Genomic DNA, 21,920 nt, shown 5'->3' with positions numbered 1-21,920 from the left:
CATGGCAAAAGTGGCACAGACAACGTCGCAATCGACGTGGACCCCGAACCAATGACTCTCTTCCATAACTGCCGATCAGCCCAGACCTCCTGCAAATGCCGGCTTGGGAGGGAGAATGCCTCGGACAGTTCCTGATTTGGTTAGGCGGCCGTGTTGTCTGGGCATTTTTAGCAGAAATCATGGATTTCTGTTGGAAATTTTGGGCGAGGTTTTGTTCCCCGGATTGAATAGGCTGGAGCAGCCTGGACGGGGCCCGCGGGGGGGTTGTTGCGGGGGTCCCCACTCCACTGTCCATGCTTCTAGCACGTAACTTTCTAAGCGATAGTGCGACAGTGATAGTACAGAGCAGATAGACTACTCCAGGAGAAATGCCTCGGATATCAGCGATCTTGGCGCCCTTGGCATCTAGGAAGGATTCCTTCGCAGCTCGATAGGATAGGGGTTGACCTCCTGTTAAATTAAACACGAGTTCGACAGACTGAGAGCAAGGCAATTACCGCTCCAAGCATCTTTGGATGGATGCGCCTACCTAGGGACAAGACAAGACTGCAGGGCTGAGTGCCGAACGATGCTTGTTTGACTGGGTCTGTGTTGGACCAAGCTATAATGAACAGTAATATATTACCCCAGACTTAAGAATAAGTGTAATCGATATATGTACCATGCCACATGGATACGAACTCATATGCCGCGAGAAGTATAGTATCCCTCGGTAAGTTCCAGCCTCATATCAAGGCTCGCTTCGCTACATATAGCTAAGCGCAGGCCCCTCCTCCTGCACAGTAATCAGTCTCTGGCGTTCACCTTCCTCCGCTTCTTCCCGCTGCTTTCGCAAAGCCCGCGTTCCTGCCGTCGCCACGTAAATGACCAGTACCGAACCGACAACGAATCCCGCTACAGCAAAGAACGCATTGATTGGGATAGGGTTGCCATCGAATGGGCCGTGGGTCAGTGCGTCAAGGCCGTACTGAGAGAAATTGACCAGACCCGAAAGGCAGATGATCGTTCCGTAGACTCGACCAAATGTTGCGAAGCCAAAGACTTTGGTTGCGTAGTCGCTGTTGCGAAGTCAGCGTCTGTAGATGTCTCGTGCATGGGTCTCTGAATACTTACGACATGGCAGAGTAGTATAGCGGGCGCAAAAGTACGAAAAGTATCACAGTCAGATAGCCAGTCCACAAGGTAGGTATGGAATTGAGAACACCAATTATCGTTGTCAGGAAGACAATCACCGCCAGTGTAAACGGGACACTGAGGTGGTCAAGCAGGAACCCAATGAAAGGAGTGGAGAGCACTCCACCAATTGGAAGGGCAAAATCAAAGAAATCATTGATTGCGTCTCCCTCTGCGTCACCAATCATGTACTGGTATTGGGATCGAATAGTAGCAATAAAGTAGTTCATACGTAGCATCTGCAGGACGGTCATCAAGGTGATGAGTATAAACCACGGGGTGGCCATCTGTTTGTGGGCTGGTAGACCGTGGAGCACACCCCAAACAGCGCTAGTCTGCTGGCGCGCTTCCTCAAGCTGCTCACGCTGCTTTCGCTCCTCCTCATCTCCTAGGATCTTGTCGAGTTTGCGCATTTTGTCGCGACGGCGCTCGGCGCGTGCGCTTCTCACCCGTCGCAGCTCGCTATCACTTTCAATATCATCGTCCGAGTCGTGGACATCCCGGGTCGCATCCTCTGCTTTCCCAATCCTGACCTCCAGCTGGTGGGTAGTCTGATAGTCGTGGGACGGCATCAGCGTGAGCCAAGCGATGAGAATCATAGCAGGAACAAGCGTATAGCCGAAGAAGAACTTGTCCGGGGTAAAGGTCTGGCTGCTGGCTTCGAAGAGCAGTCTATAAAACAGATACACAGCCGCAGACGCGTCGAAAGCACCAGTCACCAGCGCGACGATGGTCCCAGAGTATTTTGGGAACGCATTCGCTATCTGGAAAGATGGGACAAAGAGAAAAGTCCCTCCAAGCGCAAGAAGAAAGTTCGCGACGATATAGCCGTCAAATTCTGGGATTGAGAACGAGTAAGACATCAGCACGCTGCCTGCAGCCAACGCGACGCACGCTGCGAACCCGCAAACACGCGAACCATGACGGTCGAGGATGGAGCCGACCGGGAGAGAAGAAACATTCGCCGTTATCGAGCCGACCGTGAAGAATAGGTTCAATCTAGAGAAGAAATCAGCATTAATCCGCGGACATGGTCTGAGCACCTACCGCAGCTCTTGCTCAGTACAGGTACCAAGTTCCCCGTCTAACTCATCGACCGGACACAGATCTCTATAGACACCCTGAGCAACAAGAACAGGCTTCAGCGCAGCATATCCGAAGATGATCCCCGAGCCGAGCCAGCAGGCCAACACCGTGGCAAAAACCTGAGCTGGGAAGGTTAGCACGCGTCGCAACACTCGCGTCGCAAAGAGGTACCTAGTCTCTTGGCCGTCGAAACCTTGTAAGGCGCCGTAGTCGAAATATCCTCAATGGCAGCGACCGGCTGCGGGAAGAGGTCGTAGCTGATCTTTCGCCTGACTGACCCTCCAAACCCACTGTAGAGACTGCCAGCAGGCTCTTCATCGGGCGGTTCCAAGGCGCGGTCCACGCCCTCGAGTGCAGAGACATGCTGCACGAGGGACATAGTCGGACGGGTATTGGGTGTCTGGACTCAACCCGTGAGCGATGTCGAGGAGTTGAAGAGATTTATTCAGAGGGAAAGAGCCATTGGTGAAAAGGCTGAAGGCAGGTTGTGTGGCCGCGGACGTGGGTCTAGTTCGGTCGATGACCAAGGCAGATAAGAGCGACTAGCCTGAGTCGTACAATCAATCTATAGTTCAAACAGTCAATGCCATGATTGAAATACTGGGCAATATTCAAATATATACCTGAATTCTTATCGCGATAAGGACGAGAAACAATAACTTTAATACTTGCCCGTGGTCGAATTGCGGGGCGCCAACTAAGGTCTGGCGATTCTAGCACAGTGTGAGAGCAATGTTCTGTATGGCGGCTGATTGCGAATTCCCTTAGCGCCCGAGCCCGCGATCCGCCTATGACATTGCTCTGCTAGGCACTCCGCAATATGATGCTATCCAAGACCCCGTCCCAGCCGTCAGATGACATGACGTATAACGGCTTCCCCAAATGACGTAGCCACTCCCATAAAACACTGGAACGTCCCAAATCTCTGGTCTCATTCAGGCACAGTCTTGCTTTGAAAACTCAATATTCATGTTGAAAAACACAAACAGAATCCTCAACAAGGCTGCTCGGGATTTTCCTACAAACATGGCTTCTGTAACCATCAATGCCCCCGGCGGCGGCGGTTTCCTGTATACAAACTCGCGCAACGCCCGACTCATCATCACCGCTGAAACCCCAAACTTCGATAACGAGTTCATCCAGGCGTGGCAGAAGGAAGGGTTCAGCTGTGTTTATGTTGCGTACACTTCAGACGAGAAGGAGTATGCCCGGCGCATCACGGCCATCAGGGAGGGACTCAGCGTCGGTGATAACTATGGTGTTATTGGTATGTCCGCCATACTTCTCCATACAATACAACTGCAAGTTGGTAACAATAGATATGAACAGCCTTCGGCGACGCCGCCTCCTTCTGTCTAGACTACTACCTAAAACCCAACAACGTCAGCCGCCTCTGCGCGCTCGTCTGCTACTATCCCACCAACATCCCCGACACGCGCTCGCGGTACCCGCCCAGCGTGCGCATGCTCACCCATCTAGCAGGCGACGTCATCGATGTGACAACGACACCCACGATGCTCGGCCTGCAGGGCAAGAAGAAGCGACACACGCGGCAAATTAACCCGGGGATCGGAACAGGCGAGCAATTCGACATTGGGCACCGCTCATATACTTACTCTGGCTCGCAGCCGGGGTTTGCGGAGGTCGATATCGACGAGTATAACCGGCTTGATGCGGATCTGGCGTTTACGAGGACGCTGGAGGTGCTAAGGCGTGCGTATGGGCAGGATAGGGATTTGGAGAAGCCGTGGGAGGAGCATTTGCAGGGTAGGATTTACCAGCCACCCGCTCACACCATTTAATGGGACGGGATGAAGGCTAATAGCGGACAGGCAAATTCTTCTCAATGAACCTAACAGACACAACAAAGCATTACACGAAGCTCCTCACACCAACAGTAACCTACACGCCAACCCTAAGCGGCGGGACCGGGTCCCGCGCCCTTAAACGGTTCTACGACCAGCACTTCCTCAACAAACTGCCCCCCTCAATGCACCTGCGCCTGCTATCGCGCACAACCGGCGCAGACCACGTCGTCGACGAACTGTACGTCTCCTTCGAACACACCCACGAAATCCCCTGGATGCTCCCCGGGGTCCCCGCCACAAACAAAAAGGTCGAGATCGTCCTAGTCAGTATTGTCTCTCTCCGTGCAAACCAGCTCTACTCGGAGCATATCTACTGGGACCAGGCGAGCGTTCTTGTTCAGGTTGGCTTGTTGGATCCGAAGCATGTGCCGCAGGGCGTGCAGGGTGTTGATAGACTTCCTGTTATTGGACGGGAGTCGGCGAGGAGGATACTTAATGAGGATCCTGAGGTTGATGAGCCCGAGTTTCATAATCGGTTGATTAACCGTGGACGCAAGAAAAGTAAGGGTAGTAGTGCAAAGGCTGAGAGTTCGGTGGGGACTCCGACGGTTGAACAGTCTGAGGCGGAGGGGCCTAGTGGCAATAAGGGGAAGAAGGCTGGTGGTCAGGGTCAGAATGGACAGAAGAGTGATCTTCAAGGAGAGGATGAGGATGGAGATGAAGCTGGAGAGAAGGGTGAGAAGGATGGCAAGGATGAACAGGGTGGTGGCGATGCTAAAGATCAAGATGGTGCTCAGCAGGATGGCGAGGCCGACAAGTCTGAGGGTAAGGCCGAGGATAAGCCCGAGGACAAGCAGTGACTGAATCACACCAACTCCGACATTGACTGCAGCCCGCAACAGGGCAAACATCTGCAGATGACCCTATATACCCTCCTAATGCTCACGATAATGCCTCTCACTTTGTTATGATTCACGGTCTTGATTTTCTGCTTTGGCTTTCTATATGCAATAACGTACCTATTCAGCCTTGTCTTATATAGCAATCTATTCTGTCTTTATATTCATAACTTACCACCCCTTCCACGGCACCCACGTCTCCCGCACAATATCCTTCTCATCAACAACATAGTAAACCCCATATGCCGCCGCCGTAATACAAGCATGCTGAACATAAAGCAACACCTTCTGTCCGACATTCCACGTCTCCTCAGCCTTCTCCTGAACCTCCTTAGCTACACCAAGCAACTTCAAAGCCGGAGACACCGAAAGTCCCAAAATCCCATGCTCCTGACTCGTCCGCACCACACCCCATGTCGGACGATCCGTGACACGTCCGTAACCGGGAAACTCACTAGTTTCCTTCGAGAGCGCAATTGTCCCCGCGTTGACGAGAGCTTCGTTGCGCTCGGGGTAGACGCTGCATACCTCAGCGAGAACACGGATCGATTGCGCGGAGTGCGGGATGAGTCCCGTGCTTAGTTGTTGCAGGTCATTGCAGGGGAAGTTCCCAGCGTGCAGCTCGAGTTCGAGGTTCTCCGGGAGGACGGATTTCAGCTCTTTCACAACGTGCGCTGTGGGTGTTGAGCCGATCGAGACCGCTATCTTCCGAGACGTAGAAATATGCTTTGATGCGCTGACGACACCCTCCAGCTCCTCTTTCAGTACCTCCACGGCACTTTCCTCCGTGCGGCATGCATACGAGTGGCCCGCGTGGCAGTAGAAGCCGTAGAGCTCGACAGCGGACGATTCCTCAGCGCGCTTGACAAGGCCCGGGAGATCAGACGAGGAGTTGACGATTCCAGCGCGGTGCGTGCCAACGTCAATCTTTATGAAGACGGGCCAGGGTGCGGAAGGATTTGTCTCGTTGAATTTCTCCAGGACCTCGATGTGCTGCTCGTTGTCGATCATGAGAGAAATGGCGAGGGTTTTTGTGATTTCTTGCAGGCGAGGAAGGACGGAGGGGTAGATGGGCATGCTGTAGAGGCACTGTAGAAGAAGTCGGTTAGACTAGTATTTTGGTGGACACAGTGGTCAAGACAAACCTCGTCTAAGACTCCCTCCTTTACGAGGGGGACAGCGCCCTCGATCTCGGGGATTGTTGAGGCGACGATCCGGCGGTGTTTGCTGCCTAGCATCATTCTCGTTACTTCTAGGGACTGCAATTCTCAAATTAGCAAATACGATAATATGTACTAGAGAGTAGTCGCACCTTGAGCGTCTTGACATGCGGCCGAAAGGCGATCCCCAGCTTGTCAACATCCTGGTGGAGCTGGTTAATGTTTCGCTCAATTGTGGGTTTGCTCAGGACAAAGGACGGAGTGGGCAGGTCTGAGACCGGCTTTCCGATGTAGGATTCAGGAGATGCCATTTTGAGCTTTGCTGGCTTGAAGATTGGGAGTGTTGGCAGGGTTGGAGAAGGTGAGGAGAAGAAGGCGAGGCGAGGGGCAGCGGGGGCTTTATCCTTTATCAGTTCTTATCGGGGTCTCCGCGAGGGGTGGAATGTGTCTCTTGTCCATACAACAACTTAAACCATCTGACGTATACGCCTTACACCGTTCAGAGATTCTGGTCTAGCGGGCTTGCGACTCTCTACACCGGGATCATAATGTCACTAGTAGCGGCTTCAGACAGACAAGCGAGGCTTGATGCAACCTGACGCGGTAGAACATTCTACCGTATACTAATCCATGTCACAGGGCGCGCAGCGCAACATGGGTTTCTCTGAACTGCGACGAAGGGAAGAACAACATCAGGACAGCGGCATGGGAGCCCGTTCAAGATCGATATGGCATCTGGTACCTGTGCGGGCTATATTCGCTTGGCGGGCAGGTATCACATCTCTGCTCATTACCATTACTTCAATGGCAATATTACAACACTCTGTTGCAGAACTCCGCTATCGTAGCAACCTCGTCAGCTTTGCGCTTTCAAGCACACTATGGAGAACGACTTGACTTGACACAATGGTATACCACTTAGATCTATTAAGATGTTTGCGACCCTCGGACACGCACTATGTCTCTTGACTTCTATCCGGGCTATCTTGCCGAACATTGACTGGTCCTGTTGGTATCAAATAGATACTATATATAACCTCTTCGACTTCCTTAGGTTAGTCATGCTGACAGCAAAGCAAGTCTTTAACATCTCTCTAGCGAGCCTGGTGTTCCTTATGCAGTGCTCAAAGGCGCCCATCGGATCGGACACTTAACGCTGCACGACTATCTCCGAGCCAACGAAATGATGCGCGTCTATGACTGGGCGTGTCGACGGTGTTGGCTTTGGTTATCTCACCTGCTCTCCTCCGGTACATCAGCTACAGCATACTAATCCGGATTTTGTGGTTGGATATCGGACACTTCTGGAAGTCAGTAATGGCGGGTGCTATGCCAAGGTCCTTCATTAGACCTTTGACGGCGTTGAGGTCAATCATCCAGCTGGCCTTCATGATGAGGAAAATAGCCCCATTATGCGGGCCGTCCTTTACGTTTGCCCTAGGATTTTAGGCCTCCTGATTGACCGCGAGTCCGCGACGCGGATCCCAAGCAATTGAGCTTCCGATGTCGAACAACGGTCAGACAAGACCAGACGCTGGATGGGGTAATATTTTCCACTATGCTGCTGCGAAGGGAGCACGCGGGTATATCATTATCTCTGCTCGCCGATCAAGATCAACTCAGCTGATCAGTTTGAGCTGGCTGCGCTAACAACAGCAATTATGACAGGACAAACAGAGACGGTTGGATTGTTGGTTGAGCGCAAGGCGGACGTCAGTGCGGACGTCAAATGTCGTGGATATCGCGGAAGCACGCACTTATGGTACGCGGTGCGCGTGGAGAAGTTGCCCATCGTGCATATTCTCATTGAGGCCAGAGCCGATGCGCAGATGATCGATCATTGGGGGAAGAATCTGTTGTATAACGCCAATTCAGGGGTCACCATGGCATCGCCCGCTTGATTGCTGCGTGGCAGGCCAAGGTCCAGCAAGACATGGCTCTGCTGGAGGAAGTAAGCCGGAGGACGTCTCAGCTGGCCGTTAGTAGTGTCAGCGTGCTAGATGATAATAATAATACCATGCGAAACTCAAGACTTCAGATTCACAATACACCCAGAGTAAATCTAATGACGCGATTGGGACCGAACCATGGTCGGACAGCGTGGCAATGACAGCCGCAGTGCTCCGACAGAGGTACAGAGTATATCAGACTTGGTGCTCGAGTTAGGTCTTAAGAGTCGGATAACCGGCAAGATCTTTACTCAGACGCAACTTAGTCTTGGGTAGCGCGCTTGGCATTAGCAGATGCCAAATAAAAAGTCAGCACTCGATTTCCGCCCCATGACCGACGGCTTGATTCCGCTCATTTGAAAGCGGCCGCAGCGGCCGCAGACTCCGCTGACCAATTGACCAGCGCTGACCAATCGACCAGCCTGGGAAACTTTAGGAGAATTTAAGGTCTCGGCGCCCGCGCAAAAGCTCCGTCATTGAGTTCGAGTCTCTTTCTATACAGAGACATCCCAGAGTCAAAATGACGGATTCTGAAACTGGGGAGAAGCCTGACGGGCCCAAGCCGGTCGGATTCTTTGATCCCGCCCTCAAAGATGTGCGCAAGCAGGCTGTTTTCAAATGGGCGCGCACGGGTAAAGTTTCCATTGCCCTTGCGCATTCCGCGAACCTTAATTGACGGATCTGCGCCTCAGTATTGATGCTATGCGTCTTCATCCTTGCCATTCTATCACTCTACTGGGCCGTGCAGTTCACCGTCGACGACAAACTCAATTCGCTCAAGGTGTGGGTGGTGAATTTCGACAGCGCCGAGGACGGGCCGGTTGGGTCGGCCGTGGTGAATCTGGCCGAACAGATTGGTGCCGGGGGTCAGAGTCTTGGTTATACCATCAAATCACCGGCCGAGTTTGACAACGACCCAGCATCTGTCATCCAGGCCGTCTACGATGAGCACTGCTGGGCTGCGATCATTGTCTCCGCCGATGCGTCACGTCGTCTCGCGGATGCGATCACAAACGGCAACGACTCGTACTCGCCTACCGATGCAGCGCAGTTTGTCATCGTCCAAGCCAGAGACCAGACTACGTTCTCGAGCTACATAACGCCCGCCTTCAACGCTTTCGAACTCCAGCTTCGCGCGCAGTTCGGCCCAGAGTGGGTGCGCAACCTCACGCAGCTATCAGTCGACCTCTCCTCGGCGCCACCACAAGCCATCAACCCAGCAATCAGCTTCAATACTCTAGACCTCCGACCCTTCGCGCCCGCCGCTGCGACCCCCAGCGTGACAATCGGCCTCATCTACCTCATCATCATCGCCTTCTTCAACTTCCCTTTCATCATGCCCGTGCACGGCCTCTTCCTGAGGGGTGACCGCCCGCTCAAAATCCCCCAGTGGCTCATCTGGCGCGTCTGTTCCAGTATAGCCGCCTACTTCTTCCTCTCCCTCTTCTACTCCATCGTCTCGCTCGCTTTCCAGATCCCGTTCTCGAATGACCCAGCGCCGGATACCGTCTCGGCCGAGAATCCCAATGCCTATGGCAAGGGGTCGTTCGTGGTATTTTGGATGCTCAATTGGGTCGGTATGGCGGCGCTCGGATTTCCCTGTGAGAATATGGCTATGGTGCTGGGGTTCCCGTACTCCTCACTCTTTCTCATTTTCTGGGTCATTACGAATGTCTCGTCGGGATTCTATGCGCTTGATTTGGCGCCTGGGTTCTTCCAGTGGGGCCGGGCGTGGCCTTTGCACAGGAGTAAGTCAGCCTTAACGGCCAAAAACCAACCCAATCTAGTTATTCATTTTCTAACGTGAACAATTGCAGTCGTCGAAGCCCTCCGAACCATTCTCTTCGGCACGCACTCGCGTATCGGACTTGATTTTGGGATCCTGTTCGCTTGGATCGCGGTCTCGCTTGCTTTCTTCCCCGTTGCGTCGTTTATCATGCGGTGGAAGATGAAGCGGGGTATTTAATCTGCAGATGTTGCCAGAGGTAATTTGCCACTGGAACGTAAATATAGATTGTATATAGAGATTAGAGTATTAGAGCGATCCGACCTTGATGAAATTAGATGAATTATTACAAACATTAATTATCACTATTACAAAAGGCTGTTTGAAAGCTGTCTATACAACTAGAATGTGAGGACCTGAGAAATCGACGCCGAAAATGATCGCTACTGAGGCCAAAAACGGCCGCATTTCTACCCGGAACTCGACCAGGCGTGCTCCTTCCGCCGAAAGTCTCTCTACCAGAGCCGGGCAAACGAAAACGGGACCAGACTTTCCAGAGCGGCCTCCCTCAATGAATCTCAGTAGATAATCTTTCGGCCTCAGTCTGCTATCGCGATATCGAGCTCTTTTATCTTAGGGACCCGGATAGCAAGCGCGATGTTCTTTGTACTATCATCGAGTTCTGTAATCTCAAGGGTTGGCCAGAAGGCGCTGATAGGTAAGGGTATCTTTGATCTATATCACAGACACCCTTACATATCTTAACTCTAACTTTATTCCTTTTATAGGACCAAATTCTTCATACACGGTGATTACTAACTAGCATACTGCCTAATTAACCAAATTATCTTACTAGCCTTCCGCGATAAAGCTTCTCTTAATACCGCGTTAACCCTAGAGCTAATTTGGCAACTCCGAGTTTCAAAGCGCAGCTAATCTCTTCCTGTTGGAAGGTGGACTTGATATAATAAAATATATCTGAATTAACTATTCCTTAATAGGGATAGTGTCGTAGCATCAGATATATGAACGATATTAGGGGAAGAGCCAAACATGCTGTGGATACAGATCGTCCACGCCGACTGGGCATAAAAGTTAGTAACAGTTTGCACCGCAGTGATAAGAACAGTCATGGCTCTCCAAGCTAGCTTATTTACTGCAATGGTTGGCGGTATCGTTCTCGAGAAAATCAGCACCTCGTTATCCCATGCACCGTTTTACTCCATTATCAGGGGGTCCAGTGCCAGCCCAAATAGTCTACTGTTCACAGCCAGCATAAACCTAGGAGTTCGCTGGCGCTATTTGTTTCTTTGCTTCTTATTGCCGAAGTACTTCTGACCGTGATATCCCGATTTCTCTCTCTACCATCCTTATCTCCGACTTCAAGAACAACGCCTTTACTGACACCAACAACTCTACCAATGTCGCCTTCATGGGAGATGGCATGACAAGCGGCTTCAATATGGACGCATCGCCCTGGTGGAAGATGCCTCCGGCTTCAAATTGGATGTTTAGCGAGCTGTCAGATCCTTTTCTAGAGGGCTCAGATTTCCATGATACTGGGCACACGTATCGAGCATTGATACCCTTTGAGGACGAGTCTCAATGAATATTCCTATCCAGATTCCACGGCCCAGCACCTGTTATAGATCACCGAGTGGTCTGTGTGAGTCCGTCAGCCACCAATATGATCCTTAACACCACCGTTAACACCAGGGGTGACTTCCGTTTGTCAGGCAATCTGGCCATGAGAAACCAATCCTATCCTGGGCTACGGAACACGGATGCGCCGCAATTTATTGAATTCGAATGTGGTCTTCAGGACCCATTCGTGATTTATACTACATACGGGTACCTCGCAATATGTCCCCTCCTGACTGGAACTGAGTGGATGGTCCAGATGGAAGATCCGTTGGTTAACCCTACTTACAACGACAGCACCACGGCGTTTCTTTCACAGATATACGGTAACCCCAGGGCAGCAGCAATGTTCATGGTTCTTGAAACCATTGAACCGTTGGCAATGTACTCACCAACCCGATCTCCGGAGGCCAATGTCACGGTTGTCCGCCGTGACGGTCCGTGGGCGATTGTCAACAACGGTTCAGATACCGAGGCTCTCCGTATCTCTGCGTGTTTCATCAACCTTGCATTTAGGACATCCATAGTCGATATGGAGAGCTCCTGGCAGCGTTCAGAGCCAAAGCTGTCCTGGGTCCATGGCATCCAGAAATACAATACAAGCTCCAGCCAACACCAGCTTGGTGCTTCGAAGTTGCCTGAAAGCTTGAGGAACAGGGGCTTACTTAAGCTCCAGCCTAGATCACAATGGAGGGACTTCGACAATATTCCCGCAGACGACGACAAAAGATGGAGCAAACATTGGTGGTTGGATTTTATCCGTCACACCAAGCGTGACTTCCGACAGCGGCTTCTTCTTATCAGAGATTTCATTCTCAATGAGGATGAAAGACGCAGATAGTACCCATGCGGACTTATTCCAGGGCATCATGCGATCAACTCAAAGTCCGGCTCTAGCCCTTCAGGCGCTTTTAACAAGGGGGCACTCAGATGCTGTTCTACCACAACCTCAATAGGTTCAACACCACACAATCAGCATCATCCAAGTTCTCAACCACAACATCGCTGCCCGCGCGGTGGACTGGTTTTATCGCCGGCACGATTATCATTGCATCCCATGTTATCGTACTTGCAGCCACCATACTTTTATTCCTGGTTTATACCAAAAGTTCGTTGATAGGGAACTACTGGCATGCTATCTCGCAAGTCGTCTCGGAGGATACGCTTCCGGTGCTAGACCAAGCACATGCAGCAAAGGTTGAAGAGGTCGAACGTTTGAGAAAGAGGGCACATGCCGCGCCTGGCGCTCCAGAGCTTTATCCGACTCCGGCCAAATGGACGGATCGCGCTTGGAACAGAAGGCAAGGCTGGCTGAATTATTCGAATCATTCAATATTGCACGGCATATCAGTGGGTTTCGCATACCAGTTACTTTCCGGATGTATACTTTTGAATATCCGGGCATATAACCAAGGGTCTTGCCTTTTCTTAGGTTAATGTCATAAGTCATCAAACGTGAAACATAAGAAAACCACAGTATCCAGGGTGAACCCTGAAGCATTAAGTGTCCAAGGATTCAGTAATAAAACTGTCCACAAAGAACTGCCACTTTAACCAACGTTGTGCTAGGAATCCTGGTAGCTCGCAAGTCAAGTCAGGCTCCTTCCCAGAAGCCCATATTGCCTTTGTCCGTACCGTAGATGTGAAAAGAACTCTGCCTTGTTGTAAATGGAATGACATGGCCAGATCCAAATCTGCAGTTTTCTCTTGAATGACCAATGCCTGCGCTGCTAGAGTCTGCGCCTCGTCCTCGCGAGTTGCACGCTCAATCTCCTCCACGGACACTGTAGCTATCGCGCGGCATATTTGTATCAGGCAGGTTGTGTAAAATAGTCGGAGTCGGATGCGATCAAGCGACTCCGGGGCAATGGGGAGGCTGAGGAGGGAGAGTGAGGAGGGGTTGTTTTTCTGGTAGCGTATATGGCTGTCATGCATCCTATTATAGAGCCACCTTGCTCTCTCTAACAAGTTAGAGCTCCGATTGAAATACTCGGATTGTGACACCGGCTTTAGACAGAGGCCTTTCAGTTCAGCTATTATCGCCGGGACGAAGCACATTAACCCAAACATCTCCCACCAGAAGCTCGCGTCTGGGTCTTTTCCTGCTTGCGAGGCCTGTTTGAAGACGCTCTGCCATTCTGGGGCCTCAAAGATTGAGCCTCTTAAATTGAACATGTCATCCAAGACCTGAGACAGAACGTCAACTACTACCTGGAAGGACAAAGAAGGTTACTACCAGTACTGTACTTACAGAAAACAGCCCTTGACTTTTCAAAAGCATCCAGTCAAACTGGGTGTTATGGTTACTAGGACCTCGAAGCCCGACTAGGTTAATTCCACCCCTACCATGAAGTACCCAATGGTTGTCTTCAGGGCGGCTAACCAGCTATACACTGTTATAATAATCATTGAAAAAAGAAGCAAAGGTAGGCTCACCTCATAGAGCGTCAAGAGCCGCGTAGCACAATATACGTCTGGGCCTAACATCAAGCTCCTGTCGGCCAGCGCAATCTGCAAGCTCCGCAGTGCCTTTCCGTATAATGCTGTTACTGTCGCTGGTCTTGTTTGAAACCCAAATATTGAGCCAACCCTTGCAGCAAGGCAGTTGATCGCATCATCAAGGTGCGGACTCCAACCGTATCGACTGGGTAGGTGGCTAAGAAAAGACGGGGGCTGTTGCTGGAGGAGGCTTATAAGGAAAGTACGTTGTTCATACAGGAGGGAAGAGGGCTTCCCCAGAGAAACATCAAAGAAATTTGTAAGATACCTAATATCAAACTTGTACTTCATTTTCAAGGCCTCATAACCGGTTGACGAAGGCTGCGGGGCAAGAAACGGGTCGATGAGTGTGCCATCACCATTGTCGTTCACATAGCATTTGCCCACACCGGGCAGCACCACTGCAGTGGACTGTCCCGGAATATTGATCGATTCTCTACTCGCATTCTGTGTGCGTTGTTGTTTGCGCCCTGACCGTGCTGCCTGTCGCCTGATCAGGGCCCTAGGCCCCTCATCCTGCAAACTCTCCGTAGCATCGATAAACACAAATGCTGGACCATCTTTGGCGCGACTTCTGGGTTTTGGAAACTGTAACTTGCAGGTGGGTTGCATCTGGGGCGTGATTTGGTATTGTTTCGGTGGATTGAGTGTGATTGAATGCTCGGTGGTCGTTGCAGGCCAGCTAGTCAGGTGGCAGATCAGTCACCTGACTAACTATACTAATATCAGGTATATTAATATAGACTATTTTAATAAGTAGCCATTTTCTTAGGTAATTATTAAGTAGTTAGTAACCAGTTATTATTTTACTTAACTTTCATATATAAAGAAGGAAGAAATTATAAAACCAATCCTACAAGGCAGATGGCCCCCTTCCATAGTCTGCTAGTACCCCCGTCCCCGTTGCCAGATTTAAATGAAGCACCTAATCGCTGGAACAGTGCAGCGTGTCAAAACGTCTCATCGCCCAGTATAAACCCTTTACCGCGCCAAAATGGGCAACTGATGATCCTATGATCGTAACACTGAAGGCGGAGACCTGGGAAGCCGAGGGAAAAGAAAAGCGAGGTGCAGAATGTTGCGGATTGAATAGCTTAGGAATCTGGATACCTACATTGAAGTGCTTTCTATTTTCTGCTCATGTGACTATGATCTTTAGTTGTCGACGTATATGCTTCACCACTCATCATCCCTATAACTTAGAGTTGCTCCCAAAAAGTATGCAAGCCTAGAAGAGCACAGATCAAGGCCTTACGGGTGCGCCAGCAGGCAGCCCAATGCAATACACGAAGGACAAATGTGTAGCAGAGCTAGAAAAATATCCAGAATATTGCCGATGCGGCTTTTGCAGGACCACAGGCCGGTTCCATGAACTTCAGAAGCAGTAGCGCTTGGTTCGTCGTGACATGGTCCATTATCCGCACGTCGAGGGGCGTCCGAAGGCACATAGCTGTCAGCAACAGACTCCCATAACGTATCTGGATGGTGAAAGTCATCGCTGTTAATACTGCCTGTCGCGTTGGAAGTCGTCGTTTCCAGGCTTAGGAGATATATCTGAAAATAGAAGGATTCCTAATAAGCAAGATAGGCAACAAGGGCATAATAGATCCGTACGAGCCTCCACCAAAAGAGCAGATAACGCTCTCCATGCCGACACTGCTAGTTACTCCTACTAAAGATACAGTTGCGCGATGGCGCGAATAAGGCCCTTCCGGCTCGTTGTTCACAGAGATAGTTTGACCCTGGTTAACGTACTGTGCTGCTATATTGCAATTGCAGTAACAGGCGTGCGGGCAGGGGGAGTATAGGCATGGGAGTACATGGAAATAGGTGGTTTTGGGGGCAATGGGTGGTTAATAAGAGTCATCGGACGTGCGCCTGGGACATTACAGGGCAAAGGAGAGTAGTGCAAAGGGCTATTGTAAGAAATCTGGCGATCCATCCTGAAAATCGAGCAAAGGGGGAGACAAAGTGTATATAGAGGAAATTGACTATGCTGTCTGCGTCAATGTTTAACTCGAGACAGGCCAGGGTATTTATAGCCTGCGGATCGGCAACGACGGAATTCCTGTTCTCGAGGTTTCGACGAAGAGAAGTGTCACACCTCCGAAAACAGAATCAACGCAGAATAGCCCGATTGTGCATCCCCGCTCACGCGCCTTGGGTCTTGACATGGTATGTTCTATTCGGCCATTGCAAAGAACTCAATGGGGCATTGTCCGCAAAGGGTAAGTTCTGGATGCACGGCACAAATTCGGTGAAACCCATGTCAGCCTCGGAGCTCGGCAATCTTCCATTAAAAACATAGCAACAGCAAATAGCCATGCTTGTAACGTCATGCTTCCCACAACTCTCTATATCGGGGCGCAGGAAACGGGAAGATCGAGAAATCTGTCACCCGTCGGCTAACGAGATTCCACGAGAATGTGATCGATGATGGCAACGGCGGCGAAGGTACTGGAGTCATGGATGAGGTATTTATGCCATTGAACTTGTTCCTCCGAGTCTCTTGTCGCCATCAAGGCAGTCCAATCGTAACCCACAACACGCGAGATCAGCGTGGCCGGGGCAAAACGGGGCCGAAAACGAAGGTGCAGGACGGGCGACCGACGCGGAAGGGGCGCGGAAGGGGGAGAGGTGGGATAGGCATCATGCGTAACGCGTAATCAGGCTTGGTTTGAGCCTGCTGGGGGGGGGGGTTGGAGGGTCAGCCTCTTGAATGAAGACAGTCGAAAGTGCAGATACCGTAGAAGACCAGCAGGCAATGTGATTCCCCAAATAAACAGATGCTCTGACAGTAGCGGCTGGTGGAACAAAGAATATGAACCATTTTACTTGACAAAAGGGAGTAAAAATGGCAGAAAGTTCAGCTGAAGAGCTGGTCCGAACTAACGGGGCAGGGAACTTGGAAATTGAGGTGACGAGAAAAGGGCGCGGACATCTTTGGAGTAGACTGGACAAGGGGTCGCGATCGCGTGGGTGTAGAATACGGGAGGGGAAGAGAGGAGAAAGAAGGAATTGGGAGGGGAGAGGGTCAGAAACAGCGAGGACGGCTCTTATATACTCGGAGGAGCCGGCGCGCGGTGATGACGAGACGGCGTATCGGGCGACCATCTCTCTATACCCCCCCCACCAAGAGGCGAAACTAACTGGAAGCGGGAATTCACAAGTCTTCATTTTATAGATAAAACAGACAGAGTGACCGGAGATAACTAAGCAATCGACCGACCCACAAGCCCATTTCTTTTTTAACTCACTTCCTCATATCCCATACCATACTATGCCATTGCCCAGATGCCGGCAGCCTCCAACCCTACCCTACCCACCTACCAATCAACCCAATGCCCATCCCTACCTAGGTTTCCTCTTCCTCTCAGACTAAGCTAGGTCTCCGCCCTCTCTCCAGCTTACCCCCGTCGAAACAGCAACAATCGACCGGTCCGACACGAGAGGTCGAAAATGCAGCCCGGGCAAATGATGATTCAAGAGCGTCACCCTCGGTCGCGGGAAAATGCGTGCTCGCGGGCGGGTTTGGATTGGAATGGACCTGGATCTCGTCGAAGAGGAGGAGGAGGATGTTGGTGTTGATGTTGTCGTTGAAGGTGTAGGTGTAGATGTAAGTGTAAGGGCAGACTCGGTGGACGTAGAGTTTGAGGTTGAGGTTGAGGTTGAGGCCGAGGTCTCTAGAGAGTTTGAAAAGCCTGACGGGAACGACTCGGAATCGGGCAGAGATGGCCTTATACGCGGGGGCATGGGTGTGGGTGGTCGTGGTCGTGGTCGTGGTCTTTGGAGCCTGTGCTGGGGCTGAGGCTGAAGTCTCAGGTCCTCGATTGATGGAGCGTGCATAATACCGGTATTGATGGGCATACGAGTTAGCTAGCCGGGGGTCATCCCCCAAGCAGGGCGATAGGGTGGCATTTGCGGTGTTTATAAAGTTGTCTGGCTTAAGGTTTCTATCTAAGCTTTTGGCATTTTCTGGATTTATTTGTTGTGCCAGGGGTTGGCTGATTGGGGGTGTGGTCAGTGGTGGGCTTTACTCCCTATTGACTTTTATCTTGAGTTTTGCTCGGTTGCTGGTTCCGGTGGCAAGTTATGATAGGAACGATGGTGTGAGCAGTTAGCATGTCGTTCTAGTCCCTTTGACAGTTTCATCGTCAATCTAGCAGAATCAGGTCGTAATCGTTCATTCAGGACTTCATTTCTCCCTTTTCCATATCCCTAGCTACAAGCGAAGCAAATCAATGCGGCCTCACATCCGATCGTTTCAGAGATTTATTAGACAACAAGAATGAACGATAACAGGGCCTCTTATCGCGATCCAGTTCAGATCCACTTAAGAGGGTCAAAGTGGATACAGCAGCCCTATGCAGCTGAATTGAACGTTCAACAGCTCAGGCGATCGGCACTGGGGTCAGCCACGCAGCTCCAGCTCATTGGAACTGAAAGGAATCAAGTGGTTGGCTGACGCCCAGGATTGGGGGTCCAATGACTGGGATGCCAAGCAGCTTGTCTTGGATAATTATAGCAGCACTGCCTGATCCTGGTTATTTGCGGATGGTGAGACAGGCTTTGTTTTAAATCCTGCTGACCCTGCTCTCCTTGATCTTTCTTCTCTTCTGTTTTTTTCTCCTTCTTCAGGCTTATCAAGTCAAGTCAAGTCTCTCGTTCATCGAAAGTTTGATACTTCGATTGTCTCTCGTTACCGATCGAGTCCCTCGTTTAGAACATCGCGAAAATGTCCTCCACAACCTCCTCCACCGCCGCCGCAGCAACCTGCACCGGCAGCCCCTGGGAGCTCCCTGTCCAGGACATCGCCTGCGCCATCACGACAAACACCGACGAGACCTCCTCAATCATGGACAAATGCTGCGCCGACGCAAACGTCGAGACCTACAACGACGACTGCAGCATCTACTGTCTCGCACAGGGCCAGTCGGGCCAGGACCTCCTCGACTGTCTCAAGGACGAGGGCGCCACGGATGGGCAGTACTTCTGTAGTGCAGCTGGTGCGAACTTGACCCAGACCGCGACCGCGCCTGTGCCGACAGCGACGGGGAACGATGATGGCGATGACGATGAGCCCAGCAGCACCGATGATGCGGAGGATCCCGAGACGACGGATAATGCGGCTGTGACTCTTGGTCAGCCGGTGAACAAGGCCGGCTTGGGTGTTTTGGCTATGTTGCTTGTTAGTGCTGTTATGGGGGTTGTTGCGTGATTTCGTCGTCGCACAGAGCTGAGCTGAGGTTTCGGTCGCTTCGATTTGGACTTGGATATGGATATATGGATATGGATATATAATGGCAAATCAGGATGGATGGCTCGGGACTCTGAATGTTCGTTCGCTCGTTCGTTGTATTATTATACGACATTTGCATTGCATTCTCACGTGCTGGTATACTAATGAGATGGATAAATACTAATAATCGATACGGTGAGCTTGTCTCATTGTGGAATGTGTCACCACTTCTCCCTCGTCGGCTCCTTGCCGCTTCTTATCTCGTGATACCTTAAGTACTTACAGTCACTGCCCCGGAATGTAATCCCCTGCGGCATCAACTCAGTCGAAGCAAGTTTAATTCTTGTCCTTGCGTTCTGCTACACCAACCTTGAATTCGCCGGGCTCTGTCTTAATATAACTACCTACCCTATCCCACCATGGCCTCTTCCTTTAGTGTTAGACCTCTGGAGCAATATCGCATTCCCGACAAATACAAATACAATGGACGCAGCCAAACTCCCCGACGAGACCGCGCTCGAAAAGACCCAGCTCCGACTCACAGAGCCTATCCCCATTCCCCCTTCACCCGGTCTCTCTTTCCCTCCAAATGTCCTAACCAGAGCCCCTCCTCTTACAGACAACACTCCCCAACTAACCCGCACACTCTCAACCCTCGGCGCAATCGGGCTCGCATTCACAATCACAAACTCATGGATGAGCTACGCCGCGACGTTCGGCACAGCCCTCCTCTACGGCGGCGGCGTGACGGTTCTTTTCGGTCTTATTGTTGCGGCGGTCGCGCAGTGGGTTGTGCTCTTGGGTGTTTGTGAGATGGTTTCTGCTGTGCCTTCTTCTGGGGTTGGTTTTTTTTTTTCTTTTTTCTTTTTCTTTTTCTTTTTTTTTCCCATTACCTTATATTTAATCAGAATCCTCTCGCAACACCACTTTTCTACTCAAGAAAAGTAAACAGTCAACTGATTAGTATGATGGCGCGGTAGGGCTGCTACCACTTCACATACGCCTTCTCCACTCCCAAAATCCGCCGCTTTGCCTCGTTTGCCGTGGGGATGGTCAACTTGCTAGGATTCTGGATCGGTGGCGTTTCGGCAGCGATTTATACGACGCAGTCGGTTTTCGGGATGGTTGGGTTTGCGCTTGATGGAGAGGGTTTTGAGCCGGGCTTGCCCGGGGATCGGTGGGAGGTTTATCTTGCTTATGTCGGGGTTGTGCTGGTTTCATGCGAGTTCTCCTTCTCCAGTCCTTCCTAGGGATATCGGTAGCCCTACCTAACTGAAATCCGCTCGAACTAACAAGTGATGTGGACGGCAGTAATCCCAATCCTAACAATTCCACCCCACAAGACAAAGTACCTAACGACAGCCAGTCTCACCCTTTCCCTCCTCTTCCTAGTAACATTCATAACGGTTCTCGCAACCCTAATCGGGAATCGGGACGGAGATAGTCCGGGAAAGGAATCGAAGTATAACACCTCCAACCTAACAACGCACCAAAACCGCAGCGGCTGGTCCGACCCCACAGCCTGGCTTTTAAGCATCAGTCTGGGGATGTATAGTTTCTCGGCGACGGGGACGGTCGTGAATCTAGCTGAGGAGGTCCCGAGGGCGGGTTGGGGTGTTCCGGTTGCTATGTATGCCCTCAATCCCCTTTCCTCGCATACTACCCTATCTACTATCATGTAAAGGGAATGAATGAGCTAATGAGAGTGTGTCAGAAACACAACGATGGCCCTCGGCCTAACGACCGCAATCCCATTCATAATCGTCGTCCTCCTCGGTATTAGTGATGTCCCCGCCGTGCAGGAAGCGTACATTCCTACCCTTGAAGCGTTCTACCAGGCTACCGGGCGGAAAGCGGTTGCGGTAGGACTGCAGGGGTGTTTGGTTTTGCTTTATTATAGTATGTTCAATTTTTTTTTTTTTTTCATTTCTCCTCTCTCTTCCCCGAATCCGTCCTCTATGTTTGCGGATATACATGTGATAGGAGGAGGAGGAGGAAAGAAAAATGGAGGAAGAGCTAACACCTAGGGCAATCCACCAGCCGTAGTATGCACGCAATGGGTATCCGTTAGTCGGATCGCGTGGAGTTTGGCTAGGGATGTAAGTAAAGTCAAGTCGAGTCAAGTCTTCCGGCTCAAGCTTAGGGCTACATATGCTACCCCGAGCCCCTCCAGCTCCCATTCCTCACTTCTCTACCATATCATATCTTACCAGACTACCTACCTAACATAGCCGGCTAACACCCAATGGATAAATAAGAACGCGCTCCCCTTCTCCTCTTACTTCACTCAACTCACACACTTACACTCTCACTCACAAACCCACACCTTCCCCCTCCGCACAACCCTTCTCTCAGCAACCTTCTTGATCCTCTTCGGAACAATCTACATAGCCAGCAGCACTGCCTTCAACTCCGTCGTGAATATGGCGACATTGCTCGTGAATATTGCGTTCTCCGTGCCGCAGGGGATACTCCTTTTCCAAAGACTGTCCAGAAGACGAAGAGGCGATTATTGCCTACGGCAAGGGAGGGAGTTTGATTTGGGATGGCTAGGGTATGCGGTTAATGGGTTTGCTGTGGGTTGGACAATATTCGTGGGTGTCTTGTTTTGTTTTCCGACGAGGGTCCCTACGAGTCCGGGGAGGATGAATTAGTATGTTGATTTCCTTCCTTTCACCCTCTACTTTTTTGATTTTTTGAGGAGGGTTTAGGTTGTTGAATTGGATGTTCCGGGGTTGCT

The 21,920-nt window shown here is 51.0% G+C and overlaps 9 protein-coding genes across 9 annotated transcripts; 5 read left to right on the top strand and 4 right to left on the bottom strand.

Annotated features, from left to right (window-relative positions):
* Nucleotides 1-622: 622 nt before the first annotated feature.
* On the bottom strand, nt 623-2,916 carry BDV17DRAFT_254282 (putative MFS transporter). The gene is made up of 5 exons (XM_073756750.1): nt 2,883-2,916; nt 2,431-2,824; nt 2,221-2,383; nt 1,114-2,172; nt 623-1,058 (listed from the first exon to the last, which is right to left on the bottom strand). The coding sequence occupies exons 2-5, from the start codon at nt 2,636-2,638 to the stop codon at nt 746-748; spliced, it is 1,743 nt and encodes a 580-aa protein (XP_073619191.1). The 5' UTR covers nt 2,639-2,824; nt 2,883-2,916; the 3' UTR covers nt 623-745.
* Nucleotides 2,917-3,200: 284 nt separating this feature from the next.
* Nucleotides 3,201-5,136, top strand: BDV17DRAFT_254280 (dienelactone hydrolase). The gene is made up of 2 exons (XM_073756749.1): nt 3,201-4,026; nt 4,092-5,136. The coding sequence occupies exons 1-2, from the start codon at nt 3,723-3,725 to the stop codon at nt 4,925-4,927; spliced, it is 1,140 nt and encodes a 379-aa protein (XP_073619190.1). The 5' UTR covers nt 3,201-3,722; the 3' UTR covers nt 4,928-5,136.
* BDV17DRAFT_254279 (D-serine ammonia-lyase DSD1) lies at nt 5,137-6,523 on the bottom strand (the record flags this gene model as incomplete). The annotated part of the gene is made up of 3 exons (XM_073756748.1): nt 6,279-6,523; nt 6,112-6,225; nt 5,137-6,055 (listed from the first exon to the last, which is right to left on the bottom strand). Exons 1-3 carry the CDS (start codon nt 6,435-6,437, stop codon nt 5,138-5,140), a joined length of 1,191 nt encoding a protein of 396 aa, XP_073619189.1. The 5' UTR covers nt 6,438-6,523.
* A 1,926-nt stretch (nt 6,524-8,449) lies between these two features.
* BDV17DRAFT_254275 (SNG1 family protein) lies at nt 8,450-10,160 on the top strand. Its single transcript, XM_073756747.1, has 3 exons — nt 8,450-8,707; nt 8,768-9,823; nt 9,893-10,160. Exons 1-3 carry the CDS (start codon nt 8,596-8,598, stop codon nt 10,039-10,041), a joined length of 1,317 nt encoding a protein of 438 aa, XP_073619188.1. The 5' UTR covers nt 8,450-8,595; the 3' UTR covers nt 10,042-10,160.
* A 1,153-nt stretch (nt 10,161-11,313) lies between these two features.
* Nucleotides 11,314-12,583, top strand: BDV17DRAFT_194818 (uncharacterized protein). The gene has a single exon (XM_073755164.1). It carries the CDS (start codon nt 11,489-11,491, stop codon nt 12,281-12,283), a length of 795 nt encoding a protein of 264 aa, XP_073619187.1. The 5' UTR covers nt 11,314-11,488; the 3' UTR covers nt 12,284-12,583.
* Nucleotides 12,584-12,856: 273 nt separating this feature from the next.
* On the bottom strand, nt 12,857-14,301 carry BDV17DRAFT_194801 (uncharacterized protein). The gene is made up of 4 exons (XM_073755163.1): nt 14,210-14,301; nt 13,879-13,971; nt 13,685-13,828; nt 12,857-13,629 (listed from the first exon to the last, which is right to left on the bottom strand). Exons 2-4 carry the CDS (start codon nt 13,927-13,929, stop codon nt 12,943-12,945), a joined length of 882 nt encoding a protein of 293 aa, XP_073619186.1. The 5' UTR covers nt 13,930-13,971; nt 14,210-14,301; the 3' UTR covers nt 12,857-12,942.
* Nucleotides 14,302-17,091: 2,790 nt separating this feature from the next.
* On the bottom strand, nt 17,092-17,921 carry BDV17DRAFT_254266 (uncharacterized protein). The gene has a single exon (XM_073756746.1). It carries the CDS (start codon nt 17,806-17,808, stop codon nt 17,320-17,322), a length of 489 nt encoding a protein of 162 aa, XP_073619185.1. The 5' UTR covers nt 17,809-17,921; the 3' UTR covers nt 17,092-17,319.
* Nucleotides 17,922-18,506: 585 nt separating this feature from the next.
* On the top strand, nt 18,507-19,411 carry BDV17DRAFT_194725 (uncharacterized protein). Its single transcript, XM_073755161.1, has one exon. It carries the CDS (start codon nt 18,677-18,679, stop codon nt 19,157-19,159), a length of 483 nt encoding a protein of 160 aa, XP_073619184.1. The 5' UTR covers nt 18,507-18,676; the 3' UTR covers nt 19,160-19,411.
* On the top strand, nt 19,412-21,507 carry BDV17DRAFT_194757 (amino acid permease-domain-containing protein). Its single transcript, XM_073755162.1, has 5 exons — nt 19,412-20,020; nt 20,161-20,401; nt 20,492-20,810; nt 20,895-21,079; nt 21,221-21,507. The coding sequence occupies exons 1-5, from the start codon at nt 19,664-19,666 to the stop codon at nt 21,409-21,411; spliced, it is 1,293 nt and encodes a 430-aa protein (XP_073619183.1). The 5' UTR covers nt 19,412-19,663; the 3' UTR covers nt 21,412-21,507.
* Nucleotides 21,508-21,920: the final 413 nt, after the last annotated feature.

This window comes from Aspergillus undulatus, assembly GCF_047715775.1.
Source record: "Aspergillus undulatus strain CBS 261.88 unplaced genomic scaffold BDV17scaffold_6, whole genome shotgun sequence".
Classification (NCBI taxonomy): domain Eukaryota; kingdom Fungi; phylum Ascomycota; class Eurotiomycetes; order Eurotiales; family Aspergillaceae; genus Aspergillus; species Aspergillus undulatus.
This window is presented reverse-complemented; position numbering and strand designations above follow the sequence as displayed.